The sequence below is a fragment of the Calidris pugnax genome, unplaced genomic scaffold (assembly GCF_001431845.1).
Source record: "Calidris pugnax isolate Ruff unplaced genomic scaffold, ASM143184v1 scaffold9, whole genome shotgun sequence".
Lineage (NCBI taxonomy): Eukaryota > Metazoa > Chordata > Aves > Charadriiformes > Scolopacidae > Calidris > Calidris pugnax.
In genome coordinates, this window is record NW_015090778.1 from 7,607,715 (window position 1) to 7,632,739 (window position 25,025).

General features: G+C 40.8%; 1 protein-coding gene and 1 long non-coding RNA gene across 2 annotated transcripts in view; one reads left to right on the top strand and one right to left on the bottom strand.

Moving 5' to 3' along the window:
* RAB40B (RAB40B, member RAS oncogene family) overlaps nucleotides 1-25,019 on the bottom strand; it is a 52,481-nt gene extending 27,462 nt beyond the window's left edge. The window contains exons 1-4 of the mRNA XM_014953577.1: nucleotides 24,652-25,019; nucleotides 3,123-3,183; nucleotides 1,125-1,185; nucleotides 274-351 (exon numbers count right to left, since the gene is read on the bottom strand). Of these exons, the coding sequence (XP_014809063.1) occupies nucleotides 274-351; nucleotides 1,125-1,185; nucleotides 3,123-3,183; nucleotides 24,652-24,793 (342 nt within the window). The 5' untranslated portion in view covers nucleotides 24,794-25,019. The remainder of the gene's footprint in view (nucleotides 1-273; nucleotides 352-1,124; nucleotides 1,186-3,122; nucleotides 3,184-24,651) is intronic.
* On the top strand, nucleotides 5,989-9,975 carry LOC106894740. Its single transcript, XR_001413304.1, has 3 exons — nucleotides 5,989-6,224; nucleotides 6,322-8,151; nucleotides 8,217-9,975. It is a non-coding gene; the product is annotated as an uncharacterized LOC106894740 (long non-coding RNA).
* Nucleotides 25,020-25,025: the final 6 nt, after the last annotated feature.

Here is a 25,025-nt window from a genome sequence, read left to right on the forward strand (position 1 = left end):
GGGAAAATCTATAGCAAGAGTGGGACTACAATATGAAATCCTTGCCCTCCATATGCTTTCCATCAACACCTTTACAGAAATCAGAGACTGCAGCTGATACGTTTCCAACTTTCTAGAATTATAAACATAGAAAGAAAATGGTAAACTTGGCATCTCGGATATCTCTGTAGTAAGCACTGCCTGCAAATGCCAGGAAAAACAGTAGAAAATATCATAAGCAGTTGGTCTTAGTCATCTGTTACAGACTAGTGACACTCTGGGATTGTACCTTACCTCATCTATTTCTTTTATCCATCGATCGATTCCATCAAACGACCAACGATTTGTAATATCATACACCAGTATCACTCCCTGTGTTAAAAATAAATAAGATATTCCACATTTAACAGAAGCATAACACAAAGAATGCTCTCAGTAAATTCTCCAATTCTGAAATAATCTTGTAAGATGTCGAGCAACTCCTCAGTGGAGCAGAACCTCAGCACCTTGTGAAACCAAGCCCCACCTCTCCATGTAGATTACAGCTCAGCTAAGGGCAGAAACCCTGACTGAGTTTCAGATCTAACGTATTGGTAAATATTTCTTGTTATAGTGGAGAAGTTTGGTTGATCACACACACATCACAAGTCAGAGCAAATAAATATTTTGGGTAGCTTGAAGAGGCAATGCTCTGTGCACTTCTGGAACGTAGTGGATGGAACTGACTCTTAGTGTGCCTTTTTTTTTTTAAGGTCATTTCCTTACAAGGCATTGCATTTCACCACATTTTAGACTATTTCACATTACTCTTGACAGTTTTATGTTATCAGTTTCTCTCAGGTGCACACAGTTTTAAAAAGTAGTTTTAGCATAGCTTTCCTGGGATCTAAGTCAGGTAACACACTGAAGTGCCTGAGGTAACCAACAGGAAGGCATAAGAATGCACGTCACTGTATTTTACCCCAATTCAACTTCAGTCTCATGGATTTCCCCTGCCCCTTGTTATTTCACGTTCTCTCCAGACTGTTCCTGAATCCACATGTGATCCACACGTGAGCTCTAGAAGCCACACGATGGTTTGCTCCCTCTGCTTTCATCCATCCAACAGCCATCACTCTTCGCTGAGAAAGTTGCGCTTTGCTTACCTGAGCCCCTCTCGAGTAAGACCGAAATATGGTGCAGAATCTCCCTTGCCCGGATGTATCCCTAAACGAAACAAGTGATATACATTTAAAACAGGTAGGTGGCCTCCTACATTAGGAGCTCAGCCAGATGATCTCATCTGCACCGATCGCTATCAGCTCTGGTGCCGTTAGTCACGCAGCAGCCGCCACGAACGCACGAGCTCTTCTCCCTCTCCGCAGTCTCCCCGCTGGCGTCCTGCCCTTTCCTCTACATTGCTCAGATTTCTCGGGGTAAGAGGACAAGAACTTCAAACTTTACTCCTGTTACTGCCCTTGGAAAACAAAGGCTGTTACTCAAGCGTACCTACGCCACTAGACTTTGCTTTTAGTTCAGCTTGAAGAAAGATTCTCTTTTCACAGCAAAAAAAAAAAAAAAAAGGGGGGGGGAGGAAACACTAGCCATCACCAAGGAAACTAATGGAAACCCAGTAAATTCTTGATTACAGCAGCAATAATTCCTCATGAGTCTGGTATGATAAAGGCATCCCTGCAGAGTCACAGGCAGCATGGACTTTTAGAAAAGCATGCACAAAAAACCCCCCTATTATAAATAAATTACTACATATAGCGTTTGGAAGCAAAATCAAATTTATAGTGAAAAAGATTATAAGAAGCAAAATTCCATAAAGACTTTTTGAGGTAGATCTGTAATTTTCAAATGCAAGGCACATATTTCCCTATATGGTCAACTGTAGAAACTTTTCCAATCTGTTATTTTAAAGAATCCAAAGAACATCTTTGCCCTTCACGAAAAGAATTAAAACATCTCCTTCCTGGCTACTTCTCAGATAAGCTTTATGTGGTATTTTTGCTAAGCTATATAAAGTGGAAGACAGAAGAAGAAAAAGAAAGTAGGTGAATAAAATATCAAGTAATGAAGTTACCATATGGCAAAGTACTATTATCCATCATTGCATTAATCATTTGAAACACAAATGAAAAACAAAGGCACAAACAACTAGTGACGAATAAATTAAAAATCCCTTAGCTTTGACACACAGGCATTTGACTCCAGTAATTAAAAAAAAAAACACAAACCAAACAACCTCACAGAAATTAAAGATGGAAACAGCCCAGGATTGTCTCTAGGAGGAAATGATTCATTTTCACCTCCACCTCTCCACTCTAACAGCGCTTGTTCCTAGAACCCATCTCTCTGATTTATCTAGATTATGGCTCCTCAAAAAAATCACACTCCCTCTCCCTTCATGCCTCGAACTGACCTCACTTCTCCCTCTTCTCCCCATGCCTTCAGGGAAAGAGGAAAACAATGGATTTGAGAGGCAGTAAAGCTGCTGCGTTTTTCAAGTGGTATCACTTGCCGAGTGTTTCCAGACGCACCAGAAGGTGGCCATCTCCAAACAGCTTTAACAAACGCACCGGGACCGACCAAATATTTGTCCCTACAGGGAAAACTCTTGTTGTAGAATAACTTTATTTATTCTCAACATGTTTTTGTAAAGATGAAATCACATCAGGTTGCAGATTAAATTATATGAGCAGTAACACCTCTCTTTTTTTCTTTCTTTTTTTTTTTTTGTAATACTGTGGTTATTTAGTCAACCACTACTACTAATAAATTGAGCAAAGGGATGTCACTATTACAATTAGCGTATTCTTTCTAAGTTATTTTCATAGTTCTCATTACCATTACATGTTATAAACTTTGAAGGCACTTCAAATATATCTTGAAGGCACTTGTAATCTTTTGTGCCTTTCTTCTGCATTTGTTATCTGTCTCTCTCATAGAGAAACTGTAACATCCTTTATTTTACATGAAATGGATGCAAAACGGAGGTAAAGAGAAAGCACGAGTTATGCCAAGAACAAGCTGCCTGGCTCTCTCTTCCTCAGTTGATTAAGTATTTCTGAAGCATAGGGGAGAACTCCTGCCCTGAAGAGTTGCATTTTTGTGTCACTGAAATATAAATGATGGGGAAAGGCGGAGCACGTTCTTACCAGAGCTGCAGCTTGATTCGGCGGCCATCCAGGAGAATCGTTGTAGTCTTATAATCTATACCTGTGGGGAAGAGGCACACAGATCTTAGAGCAGCTTGCAGGTGTACAGTGAACACACAGACAGATTTCAAAGAAGCTCACCTTAAAAAAAAAAAAAAAGGTTTCTGTCATTAGTACTTTATGAAGACATATGGAGAACAACTTGTTCATACAAAGTTACAAAGATCTTTCATATTCCTTAGGCTTGGTGCATTCAGAGCAGATGTCTCAGGCTCCCTTCATATTGATAAATGGCCTGTTTTATTCATTATTATGACAACATACATGCTTAAAGAATTTTATCTTCAGTACAAGAAAGTAGAACTAGGTTTTTGCCTGTTCTCCCATACATATGTTGCAGAGTAAATGCTGTTCTCTTTCTCCATTCCCTGCCTTTACTGCCTCTGTCATTTATTCCTTCCTTATCATCTCTGACTCACAGGCAGGGCTTATATCAGATACACGTGTCCCCCTCATATAAAAGCAGCAGATGGTGCAAGACGTGGTTTATCTCTTGTCTTCCAGCCTTTCCCACTGCCAGCAGCCCCCTCTGCCCAGCAGACCCATGCAGTAGTGCCCAGCACAACGCAGGTTCTTCCATTTATTCCTTCCCCTACCAGGCCCAGGTTGAGCCACAGCCACAGTTTTTAAGGGAAGTAGGTATTGTAATATGTTTATATGCTTATATGTGTATCCACGCACACATATAGAACTTCACTCACATCTTTATTGTGCATTTTGTAGTCTTTGCAAACAGCCTTCAGCACTTTGTAACATTACCTTTTCACTGCTAACCTCACATGTCCTGGGCAGCAATTAAACTCTAAAAATAAGCTCAACTCTAGTTAGCATGAACGTTTTGGGCAAAACGGGTGTGTTGCTTCCAATTAGATGAGGTAAAACTAATCAGAAGCAGTTGTGTGGCGGCAGCTGACCCCTGAAAATATCCACCACCACACCAGGGTCAATGGCTTTGAACACTGTGCTTCAGTACTGCATCCACAAATTGCATCATTATAAACATTAAAAGAAAGAGAGGCTTTTATTTTATTAAATGTTATTTTTAAAGTGTGCATTCAGTGTTCATTCACACTGTGCAGCCAAGCAACCCAATTTCACTGGTAAATGTCTTTTTCTCATGTTTTCTTTGCTCTGTCATAGTTAACATCCTGAATTGAACATTCAATTCATAGAGTCCTCCAAATTAAGTTTAAAAAGCAGGGAAACTACCTCTGAAACACGTCCTCAAGTCTAATGAGACTTGTACCTTGAAAAGGAGAAACATGCTTTATTTTCAGAGCATAAGCAAAACAAAGGGGTGAGAAAACCACATTGATGTGGAAAAACGAATGGATAGAGAAGAGCACCCTAATTACTGCTGAAGATTTCAGCACATCTTGGTGAGAGGAACAGGGATGGCAGTGCTGAAGATGGTCTTTAAGTGTAAGATTCATTATTAGGGTGGCATCAACAGCCAGAACCAAAAAGTTAATCTACGTATCAGTGTTTGTATTGATAAACATGACAAATGCTTACCAGTGAGATTTGCTGCCGTTGTCATTGTTGTATTTAAGAGGGAAAGAAAAGTTTGAAAGCTCAGTAAGAGAGTTCAGTAAGAGAGTGTATTGATTACTTTTCTCAAAGAGAAGGTATAGCATAGCAGGGCACATATGCAGCAAATGAGAATCTGTCTCAGCTGCAAGCACAGCTCTGGGGAGACACCCTCCACGCAGGAGATCTCCTCTCTTTGCCTGAAAAAATGTTTATTAAGCAAGTTAATAAAATGGATTTCCTGCAGCTCCTCTAGTGGAGCATCACAAAGTGCTGCTTCCAGTTGTTATGAAGAGGTCCCTAAAGCAGTCACTGGCAGTCACCTCCATTTTTGTAAACAAAAAATAGGTTTAAAACCCTCTGGCATAAAAAAGCAGAGGTGGAAAAGGCAGCCTTGCCCATCTCCTTTTTTCCAGAAGGAAAGGAGCCTGTAAGACTCGGTCTGGAATAAAGAACAGATGTTAAATTACCCAGCAGAAGTTATTGGAAGGTACCAGTTGTCAGCTGAGCCAGCTCCCCCGTAGCCACAGGCAAAGAGAAGAGACGCTGCATTTCTGCTGCTTCTAAAATGTGCACCACACTAAACCGTTCAAATGGCACGTGTCACATGTAAGATGCCACCTGAGGCACACAGAATTGGAGCCCATTTTATGAAAACAACCAGAAACTTGAAATCCCTACATTATAATCACAAGACGCTGCTCTTCAAAAGGAGCTGTGGATGTGCTGCCCCAGGAAATGTTCTCCCAGTTACAGATGAGGGCAATCTCTCGCCCAGAGACCAGCACACCACTGCCCAACCTGTCTGTCTCCAGGTTTTAGTCTCAAAGTAACTCATTTGTACACAACTATCACCAATTTCTCCCAGGGGGACTCTGAATGCTTTTATTACACAACACAATAGTACTGATTCCTTTTTGTAGGATACCAACTGTAACTTAGACGCAAAACCACACAGTGGAACAAGGTCTTTATCTCTACTACAAAGAGCTTCACTTCTCTAATTTCCTGGCTTCTTGCACGCCAGCATTTACATTCATAGATTAAGCAGACAGTATTCGAAAACTTTCATAGCAATATTAGCAAATCTTTTTTACTTCTGTATTGCATTTGCCAATATTAGTAGAGTTAAACCAGCTTTAAACTTTATAAGGTAAAGAGATTTAAAACCAACACATTTTGAAGGATAATTGCACAGCAGTGCTATTAATTAAAAATATTTTTATCTATGAATTGACTTGTTACATGTTTTATGTCATTTCTAACAGCAGTAGCAACTGCCAAGCACCTGCCCAGTTTGAAAGCCAAGACCCAGAGAGGAGCGGGAAGTCGCGGTGGCATCGCCCTGCTGGAATGGGGACTGCGGCTCCAGGAGCCAGGGCACTTCTCAAGAATGAGAAGCCAAGAGGAATTGCCTGTTCCCAGTATCCTGGTACAGAAGGAGCTAGCAACCACCAGAGAGATGATAGAGAGCGAGCTTAAGGAGCGATCTTCCTGGGATGTGGAGACCAGGTAAGCAAGAAGATCAAAACAGAGGCGCTGTGGTTGTAAGTCACACGTTATTAGGAAATGTATTTCAAAGATGCCACTTCATTTCTGTTGCCTGCAGGGGAGTTCACTTGAGTCACATCAACACACAGGTTCACTACTCCCCCTTTTACAAACTGATGAATACATCCCACCAGCAAGTAGGAGTATATTAGCAAAAAAATCTCTCGACACAGCTCCTGGTCTGGCAGCTAAATTCTTCTGATGATTCCAACTCAAATCTGGTTGGAGACTGGTCCAGCACCACGCCAACCTCCCACTTCCCAGAGGAGCACTGAGCAGAAAGGCCAGGGAGAGCAATGATGGGCATTTCAAGCTTTTAGTTCACTGCAGAAGTGTGAATTGAAACATCTTCTGCCTTTAATTCAGGCTCTTATCTGTACATTTGGAAAGACACACAAAAACCCCTCCAACTTATTACCACCAGTTTTGGGAGACTTATTTTCATTTATGAGCCAAAGTGTTCCTGTTCTCCAACTGTATTAGGAAATAGTCAAATCTACAAACCACAAGTTAAAATAAATAATAATAAAGTCCTGGGACACTGAACAGACTAGGACATTGAAACTGTGTGCTGAAAGAACAAGTTTCATCATTTCAGAAATTCTCAAGCCTTCTCAAGCCCATAAAACACGCAGAAGAAACCCCACAGAACACTGTGTAACTCATTCCAGCACCCTGGGCTACCACTGATATTTCCCGCAGGGTGAAATACCTCCACTAGTTTATCTCCAGTTAATGAAGAGGCCCAGACCATGTTTAGCAAACACTGACACATCCCACACAGGGAAGGGACATCCATCATTCCGTTAAAAGACATACCAAGCATAGAAAATGAATATTGCATAGCTAGAGGATACACAGCTGAATAAACCCAGCACTGTGCTTCGCACCACAGACCATAAACCACTGCAAATCACTCATCTTTAGCCACACACGTAATGCAAAACACTACATCTTTTTTATATGACATGCACAAGACAAGTCTAAAGAATATACTATTACCAGCTGTTGGTTATGAAAGCATCTTACGGGTTTCTCAAAAGGTTTTTGAAGAGATGGATTCAGAAACTTCCTTATTCTTAAGCTGTTACACAAACAGAAGCAGTTGAAAATATAACCTGAACATCTCTGCAATTAGCATTTGCCACTGATTAAGAATCAAAACAAAAAGCTTTTTGCCGTGAATCATCAGGAACAGCGTGAAACCGCAACAATGAGACCAACAGATGTGGGTTGTGCTGTTGGAGAAATCAAATGTCCTTCCAGAACATTATTCACTCATTCAGCAAGACAGAATAGCTTTGTTTGGATACACAACTAAAATGTATCTCTATACAAGGAAGGGAACAGAAAAGCTGCTAGATAAAAAAAGTCAACTTTGAAGTGAACCAGAAAAACCTCCCAGTGCTTAATACTTTCACATAGATGGGGTTTTTAAATAAAAATTATTTACCCAAAGCCACAAATTGAAATGAAAGATCCTGAAACAAGCCACTGTCCTCGCTGAAGGGTTTGGATTGCTTAAATGTAATTGATTTGCAATAGATTTTGTTCTTCTCAAACACGAAATTAACAGATAGAAAACGGAAAGGAATATTATTGAAGCCCGGAATGTGGTAAGATTCCCAAAAAAGCATTCAGCTGTTTGGTAGCAACTGCAGTGGCCAGGAAGCCATCTTCTCTGCATGGATGCTTTGTGGCCATCACCACACCATGGCTTACGCTTCCCTGAGCACACTGCATTCGTGTCACCACTGAGTATTTTAAAGTTTCCTGTGAATTTCTGCTGCTCTTGAAGCTTCTAGTAGCCTATCAAAGTTTCTACCTCAGATGGGTCTCTTTGGGGCAGAATCTTTCAGTCATTTAAGTTGCTCAATTTGTGTTCGAGGTTTGCCATGGGTCTCTTTGGGGCAGAATCATTCAGTCATTTAAGTTGCTCAATTTGTGTTCCAGCAAAGGCAACATTATTTACACCAAAAATCTTTTCTCTTCAGTTAAATAATTGGGATTCAATGATCTCCAGTGTGACTAACAGCTGGCCGTTTGGCTTTCAGCAGTGAAAAACACACTGACTCACTTGAACGCAATTTGAAGCAACGGGCTACGGACCATTGGACACATTTGATAATATGGCAGAGTAAAATCCAGATTCGCCCCTCAAATTTTTTCATAGGAATTGGATGTTAGCCTGATATTTTAATGGTTTGGAGCTTGTTCTGCATTTGCTTTAGATCTGTGTTTCAAATTTGAGAAGTTATAGGAGAGGGATGAAAAAAAAACAGGGGGGGAAAATCCCCAAGAACTTTAAGACTAAATTCTTTAGAGCTGTGCTTTACCAATTCAGCACTGAAACATTTTATTCAGTGGCACATTTGTCTTAGAAATGCTCCTAAACCAAACTCTTTTTTATACCTGAGAGGGTAGAGAATACATGACTTTTCGCCTTTGAACCTGGTGCTCTGTTACATTTTGACTCATAAATACTGCAACAACTGGTTTCATTGTTTTTACTTATTCCTCTTGATGTGTCCTTTCTTTAAAGTTTTAGGCATGTTGCTCCATGTAGATAATTGCTGTAGATTAAGAGCTTTCACATTTAATTAAAACAGAATTAAAAATTAATACTACTACTCCATTCAACGCCCTGCTAAACATCTTCTCCAGCAATCATTCACTCCACCAGTTTGTCCAAAATAACCATTCAATAATAGTTATCTCAGACACTCATCAATGTCTCTTTCTCACCATGTTTCTATGCCAGTAATTAAGTCTCTACAAATATATATATATATATATATGTATTCAGTGGGATTCTGGGCCTGTATTTAACAAAGTCTACTGAAGTCATCCTTCAAGTTCAAAGACCTTGAAAACACAGATTTATGTTTTGGAGAATGCTTAAAACCGTTTTCTCAGAGGCATGATGAAAATTCAGTGGTCCCATCACTTCGTACTTTAAGCTTCCTCACTATCTAACTTTTCATATACACATTAAAATTAAGGTCTAACATTTCTCTTCAAAACACATTTGTAACTGTTTCAAGTATATTTGACAAGTGACACAACTTCCAACTCATTCATTTATTGTTCGCAGCCCACGGACCCACAACATGCTTTGGATTCCAAGTTCAACCAAGCTTTACAAACTGAGCCCCATGTTTTCAACATCGTGCTGCAAAGAGATAAACTCTCTGCAGTAAAACTGGGCTGTATCTTTTGATATGTGAGCACAAAGGTCAGGTTATGTGACAGTCATATTTGCCTTCTGCTCGCCATTTCAGAATAATCATCACTTTCCAAATTCCAGTCTTTTCCATCACACTTAATTACTGCAATAAAAGCCATCTGTTTGAAAAGCACAGATTGCCCATTCAGATTGAAATAGAGACACTAAAAATTTAGATCTAGACTCTATACTTCACCTCATTAATCAAGCCATAAACCACAATTACAAAGTCCCACAGATAATTCCCTCATTTCAACTATGTGACAATTTCCCCCTTTTTAAATCGAAGCTGTTTGGATCAGAAAGCTCAGCTTCATATGTAGCTGTGTTTATGGTCACAGGCACATGCCAATAGCACCATCTACACTTCAGTACACCTGCTTTCCTTTAGATGTTTAAAGGAATTAAGTTTACGAGAAATATACCCTTAAAAAAAATATTAAAGTGCTCTTTAACAATTACACAGAAGCTTTTCCTAGTTACTAGGGCACCGGGTTAAAATCTGAAGCTCTCAGAGCACTTCTAGTTGGCTCTGGTCCAGACCTCAGAACCAAAGCAAACTGTTCAGGAGTAAGAAGTTTGATACAACTTTATGGCAAACCTCCAGTGGTAATCTGAGAACAGAATTAACATCTGAAACTCCCAAACCTGTATAAGCTCCAAAAAAAAAATTAAATTACTCAGGCCGCTAATATACAGAAGCAGTAACTTAATAAGTTTCTGTTCACCCTTTTACTACCAGCATTAGTAAGTAAACAAGCCCCTGCTTTGCATATTAAATTCACACCCTCGGCAAAAAGAACATGCAAACAACTTGTTAAATGCATGGGGCTTTTTAATCAAGCCTTAGCTTGCAGTATTTCTGCTAAGATGGCCAAATAAAAACTAAACATTCAAGACAGACGACTGTTTGGAAAGCAGAGAAAACTATTTGCCATCAGCTAATAAACAACTTTTAACCCAAACTAGTGAACGATCCATTTCCATTCCCATTAAGAGGAAAGGAAATAAAGATCCCAAGATCGTATTTCATTCTCCTCTGTCTTAACATTTACTTGTCAACAATAAAAAAGCCTCTTTACAATTTAAGGCCTTCAAATTTTATTTTACAAGAAGGAAGAGATCCGTTCCCCTCCCTGGGGCAGGAAGAAGCAGGGACTGTGCACTTCATCATTTCCTTTCTCCCACTCCAGACGAGAGGGCTATCGCAGGCACACGATAAGCTCCTCAGCTCAAATGTTTACTACAAATTGCAGCTAACATCCTCGGATGAAAGCTGCTATATATAAACATCTTATGGCTTGTAAATAGTAGCCCTGCAGGAAAAGGGAATGTTATTATTAGCATTACAGACCAAAATAAAATAGTTCTTACTTTACTTCAGCACATTTTATTAATAAATTTGAAATAAATTGGGAAGGGATTAATATATCAGTCCCAGCAATCTTGTAAGTGAGGTGGTTTTTTTTCTTGACCCTTTTTTCACGGATGTGAAAGAATCAAGTGAAATCTGGGGGGACTGGTGATCCCAGAACACCTCCGGTGTCTCACAGGTCCACCTTCTCCTGCATCGAGATCCAGCTGCTCAGCACAACGCTGCAGCTCTCCCTTCTGACTAGAAAACTCACATTAAATACAAGATCCCTGAAACTACCAACATCTCTGGAGATGGATTGAGACAGGATTGTTATTGACTGGTAGCAATTACTAGCCAAAGGGTTTTTTTATACTTATTTAAAGCCAATAACATCAGATTGTGATTGAAGAATGAACGTGGATCGCTCAGTTCCCTACGCTGGGAAAGGAACACACTCTTGGCAGAAGACAACAAGCATTAGCTTTACAATATCCCTGCCTGTCTCTCCAAATTCTTTGCAACAGAACTCAACATAAAAAAATGTAACACCAAGAAGTTCCCAGTTTATAGGCATTGTTATAAAACAGCAACAGTATTTTAAAACAGCTCTTTTCAACTTCAGATTTGCATTTTATAAGATTTTTCCTCAACTTTTAGTCCATTTAATATCAAAGTAAAGATAACCATAACCTAGAACCAGTGAATTTGAATTCGAAATTAATCTCTTTTATAAGTACAGGGGAAAAAAAATATATATTCTTCTATGATACCATCTTCTGACTGCGGCTGTTCATCAATTGCTGTGAGTCAGAGCCAGACTGCAAGAAGAGTTCCTTTGCATACATCAGGCTTGTTAACAAGCATCCTATCTTCCTAAAAATCTCAGTTTCATTATTTTCAAACGGCATCAGCTCTCAAGGGCAGCCTCTCATTCACAATCCCACCTCTACTCTCCCTGCTCTCCTACACTCCAATTAAATCAAGTTTCCAACAGGATTCTTTGTTTCATCTTCGAGATACACACGTATCCTGAGCAACAGCTATGATGGGGCACTCTGCATATCCATGGGAAGCACAGTGAAGGGAAGCTTGGCCAGGCTCAGAAAACTGACTCCAAAAAAGTGGAATAAGTTTTATATAACAGTTGATTGTCCAATATTTTCAGTGCTTTTTGGTATCTTTGTGGTACTGTAATTCTTCATCACAAAGGTTAACAGTGGGGGGTCAAATCATCCTGGTGCACGAGGAAAAGACCAGAGACACGTTACAGATCTTTTAAAATTCTACAAACCAATGAAGAAATGGGACACAGCCACGCAGAACTTGCTCTTACTTGTATCTTGAACACTAAGTTTGAAACATGGCCACAATCTGGAAGGGAGAATAGCTTCAATCCTACCATAAAATATTAAAAACAGATGCAATATTTCACATTTTACAATATTTTCCGAAAGAGAACAATGACCTTTTATGTCTTGACACTTCATTAGTAATAAACCAGTTCAAAAATCCTTGGCATGAGAAGAATTGGAGGAACAGCCAGCCACCGTTCTTCTGAGCTATACAGGCCTAAGAGCCCACTGAGAACAGTTGCAAACCTCTCCAAGACGCCCCTAGGCTTTAAATCAAGTCTCAAATAAATGATTCTAAAGAATTAAAACCACCACTTTCAGTTAAATGCATCAATATATCATAACAATTAGAAAACCCAGAATTGTTTCATAGGCATATTCCTGTATATTATGAAATTGTAAGTAATACTTATAATTAATGGCAAAATATAACCAAAGTTTCCAATAAAATAAATCCCCAAAAAGCTTACTCCAGGCTGCCATCATTACTCCCAGAAGTCGCAGCAGTTATTTGTCAGCAAGTGTAGTAAAAAAAAAAAGAAAAAAAAGAAAAAGCACAGGTATTGTTTTGCACCCCACAAAGCACTGCTTGTTAAAAGAGGAAAAAAGATTACTTGAAAAGTAATTCTTCGAGCTGACCACGTAATGAATTCTGTCATTATGATGAACTGAAGATCAAAGTGGGAATTCACAACAAGTAGGTGTAAGTGCAATAATTTTGCTTTAAAGATGCCAGAGAACAAAATTCATTATTGAAAAATTACTGTGGCTTAAAAGCTGTCATCCAGAAAACGTACAGCCATTGTTCCCAGAGCACAGATGCTTGACTTGAAGAGCTTTCAAACTAACCTCCAAACCAAGCAACACAAGACCAACTGCACTTCTTAAGTTAAATTGGGAATTCCAAGTGAAACACATGCTGCAGTAAAATAGGCTTTATAGATCACGTTAACCATTAACTCCAGGAATTCCCAAGTCATGAGATACCTTCAGGACATACGCTTCCATTAGAAAAATGAAGGAAATTAAGCCTGGCTTGGAATATGCTTCCACTTCTCCCCTCGCCTCCTCCTCAGCTATTCCAGCAGAAGAGTTGCCAAAGTTAGGAGTGTACTGCTGTTCCAGGACAAAAAATTAACACAAACTGTTAGCGAACAATCTTTGTCAGGATTTAAAGGAGAAAACCAGACTATACAGGACTGATACAAAGCTCTTGTTCCATTCATTATTTAGTTGGTTTCAGGCTTCCAACAAATTAAAATAAACTGGATTTCAAATGAATAGGATCAAAGGAAATTGCAGGTGGACCAATCTCAGAAGGTTACCTACCTCAGAAGGTCATCGACTCCCTGCTCAAAACTGGAGCATGTATGAGGTCTGGAGACTGTGTAACCTCTCTGGGCAACCTGTTCCACAGCTTAACTGTCTTCATGGCAAAAAAAATTTTCCTCTTACCCATTCTGAACCTCTCTTGTTTCAGCTTACACCAGCTGCTTCCTACTGTCCCACCTCGCTCTGTCCTTCTGATGACCTCCTCATGGGTACCAGGAGGCTGCACTTTGGTTACCTGCCCAAAGGTCTCTTCTCCAGAGAGGTGACTCTTTAGTCTGCGGCCAAACTTCATTTAGGTTGCTAGAACTGCAACTTTTCTTCACTTAGAAACTAGGTAATTACTTTTTATGTAGTCTTCAGCATTGAAGTAACCTGTCTTGTAGATGTTGAAGACAAATGCAGTCTAGACTGATGTGAGTCTGCCCATAGAACCATAGTTCTCAAACAGTATTGGATTAAAATCCTCTTTGGGGACAAAACTTAGAATTTATACAGAAAAATTACTACACTGCATGTATTTTTGGACTCTAGATCTTCTGGCTCCAAGGCTATCAATTAAAAAGCTTGGAGGTTATGAACTCGTTTAAAATTGCATTTATCATACTTCTGTTTGATAAAGTAAGCACTGAAGTTAAACCACAATCTACTAATTCAGAAGTGGTTTGAAAAGTCAAGGTTGTGCTTGACACAAACTTCACTTCATGTATTTACTGAAGCAAACATACAGAGAGATTAGAACAGAGCCCTGACTGAGATCCTGCTCTGCATTTAGGGATTGCTAAAACAGTCAGAGAAGAAATACACGTATCCAGATATCCATGGTAAAAGTTCTACACCACAAGACTCTCCATGTACTGCCTCAATCATTCCATTGACTCTATCAATCAGCTACATGAGCCTCTTCTCCTCGGTCTAGTCTTGCGAGAGTATGAAAAAGGCTGCCAGACCTGCTGGGTCTCTTCTGGAGTTTCCATCTGGCAGTTTCATATTTCATGCACTTAAATATCCCATTTTAAGGCACTGCATAAAGTCAGCTTGCAAACAAAGTATAAAGGCACAGGAGATACATGAACACATCACTGTTTCAAAAATTTTGAAGGGATGAATTATTTTTATCCAAAACTGATGGACTAAAATACTCCTACTCCCCTTTCTCTTTCTTTTAATTAAACTGGGGGTTTTAACATAGTTTCTTTTTCATCCAAACATCTGTAATGGCTCATTCTCTATGAAAATGGGCAAATTAAACATACAATCCTCAAATACATTTCTGACTATATGTCAGAATACATAGTTCTTTCGCTATGTTCTTTCAGAGTATGTAAACATCCTCTGCTGTTTGAGTTTTGCTGATGTGGGATTACATTTTGCTGATGTGTCAGTGATGTCAGGGCTCTTTGTGTGAAGTCGTAGCCCAGAGGGAAAATGAGGGATGGCAGGAGGGTAACGGTGAGTTACTGACTGCCAAGGAGCACTCAACATTCCCAATATAAAAACTGGGGGGAAATAAAGAGATAAAATCAGAATCATAAGCCTGGAGCACACCACCCAGTAAACAAATCATGGTTATGAAATCCAAGGGATTGGCCTGCATCTGAGAGTGTGAAAGATCAGCTGCAATTCATCTGGTGCAAGTGTGTCACTGGAACTGCAGCTCACTTCTAAACCTTGTCACGTCTTTCAGCTCCTCTACATTTACATCTGCACACACAAGACTCTAACTAGCCATATACTAACAATAATCCATGTATTTAAAAGTTCCAGTTACCTTCTTCTGATCCAAGAATGATTTTTACAACACACATTTCTCCAGAGTTTTGCATACTGAAGTACCCTTAAAGAACATCCGCTATTTTAACAAACATATTTAAAACAGGTATTTATGGCATTGGGAGTTTATGTTACATGAACATGAAGCTGAGACCCAAAAATAATTAACTAGAGGAAACTCTAAATAGTTTAGTTTTGCATCAGGCAACACCTCATTTTAAAGCTGTGGTTTTTTGGGGGGCTCATCGCAGCCCAGAGCTGTGTCTCCACTATAAGTTTTAATTAAAAAAGAGCACACAGACCACCCTTTTTCATAAATGAAGTAGCTACAAAGAATTCTACATCTCCAAATATTGGATTAGGAAGGTTGGCAGGCGCACGAGGGAAGCAGAGCTCAGAAAGCAGCCAGATTGGTGTGTTCTTCCAAAATAGGCTCTCTCTTGCCATTTTTAACAGAGCGCGAGGCTAAATGAGCTCAAGACGACACTTCTTATGTTCTTAACTTAGAAGTCAGTTACTTTTTAAAACGCATGGAAATCTCCATTCCAGAAATTCTCAGCATAGTTGCTCCACCTCTGCATATTAAGCTACCAGTTTCTACTTTGAAATCCAATGTTGCACAAATAATTTTTAGTGTCCAAGATAACTGCGGAGCAACAGCCTCAGCTCTTCTGGCTCCCTCATCCCCACCAGCTATTGCCTCCTGCCCTCCTTCTCCTGACACCCCGTGTTGGTGTCACACAGGGCTTTCACAGCAGCACCCTTCAGTGGCAAACCCCACACAAGGAAAGACCAGCAAAGCTGTTCTATTGGCTTCCAGTTTAGCACAAGACTACATCTTATTGTGAGAAACACCGACTCACATCTTAGAATTTAAAGAGGACAAAGTCACCGAAGCAAAGGTTAAAAAAAATAATAATTTATTAATACGAAACAGCGCTGAATCGGGTGCACCAAAAATAGATGCACGATGATCTTTTAGCTTTCAGGTATTTTATACCTTTATCCCGGCCGCTTGAGTTTCTGTCTCCCTTCTCATGGGCTGAGAAGTTGGAGCTCACATTCTTCCCGACCGCTTGACCTATTACAGGTTTATTTTGCACTTTTTCCCATATAAGGCACACATACACCTATTCTACGAAATTATTATCCTAAACACGCCTTTGATTAGTTGATTAAGGTACACGTTATTTCAGAGTCTTTGCTACCATCTACTTGGCAGATTTACCAGACTGGTTTCTTTGGCCTTATTGATACTCCCCTACCCTTTGGGTTTTTGTGTCGAAGGCCGTGTTCCAGTTTGTTTCTCTTCCCCTAGATAACACTCTGTGAACAAGGATCCTTTGACAGACCAAGGGCATTTCTGGGGATTAATTGGATACAATTTATTAGACTCTACTATTACTAAGGCTTCTTTGTTAGTACTATCACACTAACAATGATACATTAATTAGCTGAAGCAAAACTTAGCTTATTTCCCACATTATGAATGATAAATAAATTTCCCTGCTTCTGACAACAAACGTGATTCCAAAATACTTAATCTTCACTGTTTATATATCTGCAAAACAGTAAAAAAAAAAAATTACTAACTTGACAGAAAAGTTTTTCTGTGTACATCAGGGTGTTTTCAGTGCTAGGTCCTGCCTGTCCTTCCCCCAGATGCAATAGAGTTAGTTTTCTGTCCTAGAGAGGATTCTCACCTTGCCCTGAGCACAGCTTGGATTTGCTTCAGCCCCATCTGCACATTACATGAACCAGAACATGTTCTGCTTCCTTACACATTCATAACCTTTAGGGTTCAAAAAACCTACACCTCCTGTGAAGAATCACCAGCCAGACCCAGTAAGTCTCAGCTGAACACAGCACATACATTGCTTTCACCAATATGCAGGCAGAGTAACAGTCTCATTAACATATCAAACAAGAATGTAATTATACCAAAAGCAGGTCTGTACTACATGAAAGCCTTAAGGTGGCTGTTCTTCACCACTCTTTGTCACTGGGGACAGCTTGTTACTGATACTTTCTCTTTTCTGCTCATCCCACCCCGTGGAAGAGAATACTCTCTTAGATGCCACAAACTGCAAGGTTAGTCTCTGGACCTTTAAACTTCCTCCATTCCTGGGCAGAAATGACATTGCAGCTTTGCAGTAATTAGCTTTCTAACTTTCCATAGACGTGAGTGACAATTTAGATATATCAACAGCTGTTGTGAACACCAGTATTTTCGTGGACTTTGCCCTGAGAATGTACTAAATTACAGTGAATGCTGACAGATTATTTTATCTCACCTTTCTGAAAGACTGGTCATTAAATATACAGCTTAAGTTGATAAATCAGTGTTTTATCTGTAACAGCTTCACTTAAGAACTCACAGATCTAACTGGAGTATTTGACCTCTTAGCTTGCCCAGTTCATACTTCCATAGCATGACACGTCAAGACACGGAAAAAAAGAAAAATTATTTGTACAGATACATCCCCCTGTATCAACAGATTTAAATGTGGACAAAAAAGCACAGGAAGCTCCAACCAAACATGTTTGGTTATTACATTTGAGATGATCTTTAAATAAAACCAGCATGACAAACACGAGCCTATGTGGAGTGTTTTGTGTAAATATTACATTAGTTTCATATTCTCAGTTTCATATTAAACAAAATCCAGAAGAGGTGAATGAAATGGGATACAAATAAAACTTTTAAAGTCAGCCAATTTCTATTCTTAATCCCATTTTCCATTCTTGTTCAGCTCCCAGAACAAAAACAAATTTACAGCAATATGTAAATGTAATTTAACCAACATATTGGATAAAATTTAATCCTGGCACAGGCAAATACAATTTTGGTTAGGCCAAAGTGGCTTAAAAGGACTTAATTACCTTGAAGTCTGACCACTTTTCAAAATAACCCAGACTTTGTTTTTCATGTCACACACCTGTCTAGGAGCTGTGCAGGAATTCTGTTTTCACAGTCACTTTCCCACTCCCTCGTAGCTATGAAAAAAATAGGGGGGGTAAAAAGAGACACCATTAGCCCAAGGGAAACTGAGACGAGCAGCACATAGTGCTATTGAATGAACGTGCATGAGAAAGACACAGCAGAAAGTCAGCTATTGCTGCAGTCCCTTTTGCCACAACAATCTCAAGTATTACTTGTAGCAACAGCGGTATCAAATTCAGACAAGTGTGTGCAGGTTGGGTTTAGGCAGGAATCTGAAAAAACATTCACATGACGTTAAGATTTCAAGGCTTCTTCATTCTGAATCTGTGCAGTAATACACTTGACCAAAATTTAGGTGTTTTCTTTGGTCTTTTGTTGATGTTGAATAGACCTTGGTAAGAAACGTAAAGGCCACTTATTGGAAAAGAACAAGATACTCAAATGGCTGCTTTGAATACATCCATGTGCACACAGTTCTGATTTTTTCCCCTCCAATCTGGTTGGGTAAGCAGAGAGTATCCAATAAGCAGTCCATAATACCATTTAAAGTCCTCTTTCAGCAGTAAGCACAGCTCTTGTAAGATAGCACATTAAAGGGGCAGTCATAACAAACATATTTAGAGCAGGATCTATTACTGCTTTACAGGCTCATCCAAAAATAGGTTAGATGCTCTATTTGAAGCAACTGTTTCTTCCACCAATGCCACAGAAGCCTACAGTAATGAGATAAGACACTAGAAGTCTTCTAGGCACTTAAACTTGGTGTATGAAATCAAACCTCACCTGCTTTTCCTCGGACAAGAATGCAGTTTAAATCCTTTTCAACTGAGATCAATGAGCGTACAACTGCATTTTAACAAAAGTCAAAGGGGGGAAAATTCACACTATTCAAGCTTTTATAAAAAGTTACTTCAGGACAGCTAAAAGCAATCAATTTTTGCTCTCCTTGTACTGTGAGATAAAGTTACAGGCAAGCATAATTAACCTCAGAAAGGTATTTATTTACTCATAGATACCAGTGCTCAAAAACTTGAAATAACTGTTCTGCTGGAGAAATCCTAATAGAATGGACTGAGGATTGTTCCAAAAAGCTGGTGCTACTTGCAAAGAAATACAGAAATGTGGTGGTGTTACCATTAGTTTCTATTGCAATCTTTAGATCACGTTGTGTTTAGGAAAATGTAATGGCTTTAAAATACATCAGTGCTAAGTAACCCATCCTCTTCACTAGTATACTGGTAGGGAAACAAAACAACTTTATTTCCCCTCCCTTTCAGCCAAGTAACATTTTCAAAAACACAGTTTCACAAAGAGAGAATCAAGAAACTGAGACTTAATAAAATCTTTGTGGCAAGACTTTTGCCTCCATTAGTTCTGTATTTGGTCTTGTTGGGTGTGAGGGGAGGAAACCACAGTCAGCTCATAAATCTAAGTCTTTTAATTTCTTACGTTAGCAATATTTCCTCTTGTTTCCTTATTTCAGATAGGGCCCATTCCCTCTTCTTCACACCAAAGGATGGCTTTGATCTGGGTATTAATTTATCAGGAAGAGCCACCATGAACTGTTGTGTGCTGGGATGCGAGCAGGGGACAGCCACCCCGCTAGAAATGCTCCCTACGTGTAAGGGTGACCTGGCTCTTCCCAAAATGTCTGGCTGAGGTTGGGCCACCCAAGCTCTTGGCCTGTGCTAGCAATCAAGACAACCACTTATTAACACCCACAACTATGACACACCAGGATCTTTTCAAGCATTCAGATAAGCCATCCAATACCCCAGTGAAGTTCTCAATCTAAGGACGGACGGAATTCATGGGAAGGCAAACCACTGTGATAATAACTTGAGAGGATATGAAAAGGTTGCTAGGTGAGAAAGGAGAGACAATTTGTCAGTTTAAACCTGATGTTCCTGCAAGAGAAAAAAAAAAAAAAAAAAAAAAAAAAAAAGAGTAGGAGTACACAGGTTGGAACAATCATTCCTTTCAGTGCCTGTGTCAAGCAATCACACTGCAAGCGTATGGCAGTACGAAAGCAAAACCAGAATCCAGCTGAATAAAAATCTGTTAGTGCAAAACATCAAAATATTTGTCTACCTAGTGACAGCACACCTAAGGGATTATGTTCCAGCCTACAAGCAATTATTTCCTCTGAATGTATTTGGCTGAGAAATTAACAACACTTAAAAGCACCGTTTCTGCAGCTGTCTCTGAGAACATTTATGTGCAGTTTTTCTTACCAGGTTAGAGATCAAGTGTGTCCAATCTACTGTAATTTCAGTTTTGAGCAAGATGTGGGAGAACTATAAAGGCAGGTTACCCAGACAACTAACCTTCCTGCCTGCCTGCCCCTCTCCAGGATAACTGCTTTCTAAATTATCTCGATGAATCATGTTCTTGATGAATCTTCCAAAGCGGTCCTTACTTTGTTATGTTAATAAAGCTTCTTCCCTTCTCCTTTCCAACCCACAGCCCGTTGGTCATCAAGAAAAATTCAGAGACCAAGAAATTATACTCATTAATAGCCAAACTATGCCAAATGCTTTCAAACCATGGCTTGTGGACCAGTAGCAGCTTGCAGGGACCTGACTGATCACACGATGCTGGCTTTCCTTCCCATCTCCAGATTTCATATCATTTCTGTGCACTGGCAAACAAATAGCAAGACATACGATTGCCATATTTTCCTGGGAACAAGAAAGATGGCAGATTTATTTTTGAATAGTTAAAAAAGTGTCGGTGAAAAATGAATCTGTGTTTATACAATAGAAGTTTGAGTCCATAGAGTTGAGATGAGACTGTTACAGAGCTGCATGTAAAGCCTTCAGGAATCCAATGGCTGAAAAAATCCCCCCCACACACACTGTTCTAGTCAACTCCACCTTTTATTTTACCTTCTTCCTTCTTGTCTGCTTAACTGTCTTTGATGCTGCTGAATACAACAACTGACTAAAAGCCCCTTGGTCCTTCTTTGCTCATGGGTCCATCCTCACTCAACTGGCCGGATGGTGCTTAGAACAACCTGGTCTGGTGGGAGGTGTCCCTGCCCAGGGCAGGGGGATGGAACTGGATGGTCTTTAAGGTCTCCTCTAACCCAAACCATTCTATGATTCTGAGTCTTCCACCTCTCTCAATATCCCAAAGGGTTCATTCTCCTTCTTCCCAAAGGAAGGGTAACACTGTTCAACACCTTGTCCCTCCCTATGCCTCCTTTATAAACTCTCTGTCTCTCTACTTCTTAGAGCACTGCAGCACACCTTGGTGACACCTCCTCTTGCTGAGCACAAGGAAGAACCCTATATCAAAGCTAAATTCTGACTTTTCTTCCTCAACCCTAATGCATGGCTGTCCTTTCTGAAACCCAGACCTGTAACATCACGGTTATCTTTCCATTTTATCCACAGAAGTGGTAAGTTCTCTGGACAGCTGGTCTTCTTCAAGGCCTCATCTGTCCTTCATCTTGATCACCTTTTGGAGCTTGTTATTCCAAACTGCTCAACATTCATATTTCCACCTTGAGTTACTAAATTTCAGGAGCGGGAACAAGGTCTTTCTTGTAGCAATAAACATCAAATTCTGTCTCTCTTGCATATACAAATTCAAACAACTGCCCAAATTCCCATACTTCATCACATTAACTTGTTTGTTCTCATTTTGAAGGCCTTTCAGTGCTCCTCCTCTCCCTCTTCTATTGCTCTTGCCTGTTCCCACACCATCTCTCTCCTCTTTTGCAGTCTCAATGCCATTCCCTTTCATCAAGCTCCACAGAGTTTTGTCATTTCAAACCTTATACACGTGGCACATTTTGACAGAATCTATCATTCCACTAGACTTTCTCTTTCTGATTCAGAGACCAAGCCGGCGTTACAAAAGTGGTAGAGGCTAGCAGTTAACTAAGGACTTGAAAATGGTGGAAAAGCCATCATTTATGAAGCTTTTAAATCAAGTTAAATTAGAAAATGAGTCATAATACCAACAGGATGTTTAGCGCTATCTCTCTCCCTACATCTCTATTTTCATAGTCCATGAGTCTGCACAGATTCCTCACAGCTGCATCCTACGCAGCCACGCTCAAACCATGCGGGCAAGGCTGAAGGGATACAGGCAGAGCCAGGATATGGGATAGGGACCACCAGCAGAACTGGGCAGCTGACCTGCTGTGTCCAAAAGTATTTCCATTTGATACATTCAAGAACATTATAAATTGAAGAGCGAGAAAATATTTTTTGTGAACTTTCATGGTTTAAATCCTTCCTTAGGTGAGACTAGACAGTGTACTGTGATTGTACAAACTCTGAGGCTCAGTATGTACAAAGATTGATAATTATGACACTAGTTGCATAAAATTAAAAATCAGATTATACTCCTTCTGCATTTTACTACATTTATCTGCCCTCCCCTTGTAACTCATATCCTTCTCTTCAGACACATTCATCTTCTCCGAGCTAAGAACTTCTTTCAGTCTCTGTGAAACAGCGACCTTTGCATAGAGAGTTTGCGAGGTCCTGAATCACTCTATTTGCCTGACCTTGTGTAGTTCTGCTTGATGAACATCCTGCTGAAGAAACTACAGTCCATGAAATAGTGCATAAAACGTACAGCCCTGTATGTGGCCTTGAGCAACCTGCTCCAGTGGGAGGTGTCCCTGCCCAGGGCAGGGGGGTTGGAACTAGATGATCTTTCAGGTCCCTTCCAACCCAAACCATTCTATGATTCTATACATTTTGAAGTTATTAGTAACATCGAAGAACTTCCAAGCTGCAAGTTAAATACCTGCAGAATAATTCAAAAAGAATATTTGTATTTTTTGGCTGTCAAGGAATCTGTTCACAGAGCTACAATGCTAGCCAAACGATTTAAATATTTTTTAAGAGCAAAACCACAAGCATCACAAGGTTTACAGGCAAAAGCCTGAAGTAAGACTGGTGAGCACAGGAGCCGCTCAGAGACTCTCTCAGTTACACTGCAGGATAAAGTCCTAGAATATTTGTATTTTTTGGCTGTCAAGGAATCTGTTCACAGAGCTACAATGCTAGCCAAACGATTTAAATATTTTTTAAGAGCAAAACCACAAGCATCACAAGGTTTACAGGCAAAAGCCTGAAGTAAGACTGGTGAGCACAGGAGCCGCTCAGAGACTCTCTCAGTTACACTGCAGGATAAAGTCCTCCTTCAACGTGAGGATTTATTCTCTAGGTTGTGTGTGCAGAACAGAGCCAGACCAGGCACATTCCCCCCATGCTGCCTGGGTCCCTTTTCTTCAGCCACCTGAAGAGCACAAAGTGTAAACACGCCGCAACACCCCAAGGAGTGAGTTAGCAAAACTCTTAAGCAGACATCTCCAAACACACACTGGTGCCTGCAAGGTACCGTCTGAGTCAGGAGCGATGGTGGAGAGAACTCTCCTCCCTCGCCCCAGCTCTCTCTCCGCTCTGACTCACTACTATGAACTCGCATAATAACAAACAGATACGAAGTAAACCCTTCCACTAAATTAACTGCTCACAGACTGGCAGTAAATTAAAGCAATGGGTAACTTGACAAGATAATTTGCTTTTTAATATGCCGAAGGTAGATTTGCATGAGGGGAAAAAAAAAAAAAAAGTGAAATTACAGTCTGTTCCAGGCAAACAGGATCGGGGGAGTGAGAAGAGGTGAATGCGAGGGAGGGAAATTAGAAATCCCCTTTCCCCCGAGCCATCGCTTAGTTTTAACTGTCTGCAAGGCTCACAACTCCCTGTTCTGCAGAGAGAAGGTATCTGGCATGGATGAGGCTCTTCAGTCTTGCCCTTTAAAAAGCTTAAGTGAAAGAACATACTACAAACACGAACCTTGATCTTAAAGGGCTACTCTGCTGATATTAACAACATGACAGTGAGAGAAAAGGAGAAAAAAAATACATCTGCTTCTCTGCTCTTTCAGTGGGCGCAGTTTCACAGCAAACAGCTTTGCTGTTTAACAAAGATCGTTTACTAGAAAAACATTTTGATGGGTATTTTCACTCATTAGCATTTTACTTTACTCACCGACGACAACAGAAGAAGTGCTTAGGAAGAAAAATCCTATCACAACCCCTGTCACCCCGATCGATACATTGTGCATATTAAGATGTTTCTCTTAAATTTGAGTTTCATAACCTATTTCGATCACCCGCCTGGGATTTTAAACCCCGACAAGGATTCCACCTCCTTTCTGAGAGCTCCAGCGGCTCAGCACCCCTTTGCCTGCACCCCCTTCTCCTCTGGCACCACCCGGCAGCTCCACTACCCCCAGAAGCAGGAGCTGTGCCCATTTCCCAGCCCGGGCAGTCGCCACACGGGCCGTGGCCTTTGCCTCCTGCGTGGCCGTGGCCCCGGGGCGGGTCCGGACCTCTCCGTGGGGCAGAGACACCCCGAGGTGTGGGTAGAGCTTACCCATGTTGTAGCCGTAGGGCGACTCGGTGGCCCCGTCCTGCAGGCTGGCCAGGATCTCCCCCTTGCCCACGTCGCTGTCTCCCACCAGCAGGAATTTCAGCAGGAAATCGTAGGCTTTCACCGGGCTCCCCACGTGGCTCATCCTCCCCGGCGCTCCCCCCGGCCTCCCCGACCGATCAGCTCCCGCGGCCCATCCCGGGGTCCGGGTAGGGCGGAGCAGCGGGGCGGGCAGGCAGCGGCATGCCCGGGGCTGGCGGGGGGGAGGCGGCCGGCGGCGGCGGCGCGGTCCCGTCACGGCAGAAGGGGCAGCGTCCGCCGCGCCATCCCCCGTGGCGGCCGGAGCGGGGAGGCTCTCGGGGCGCGCCTTCTGCTGG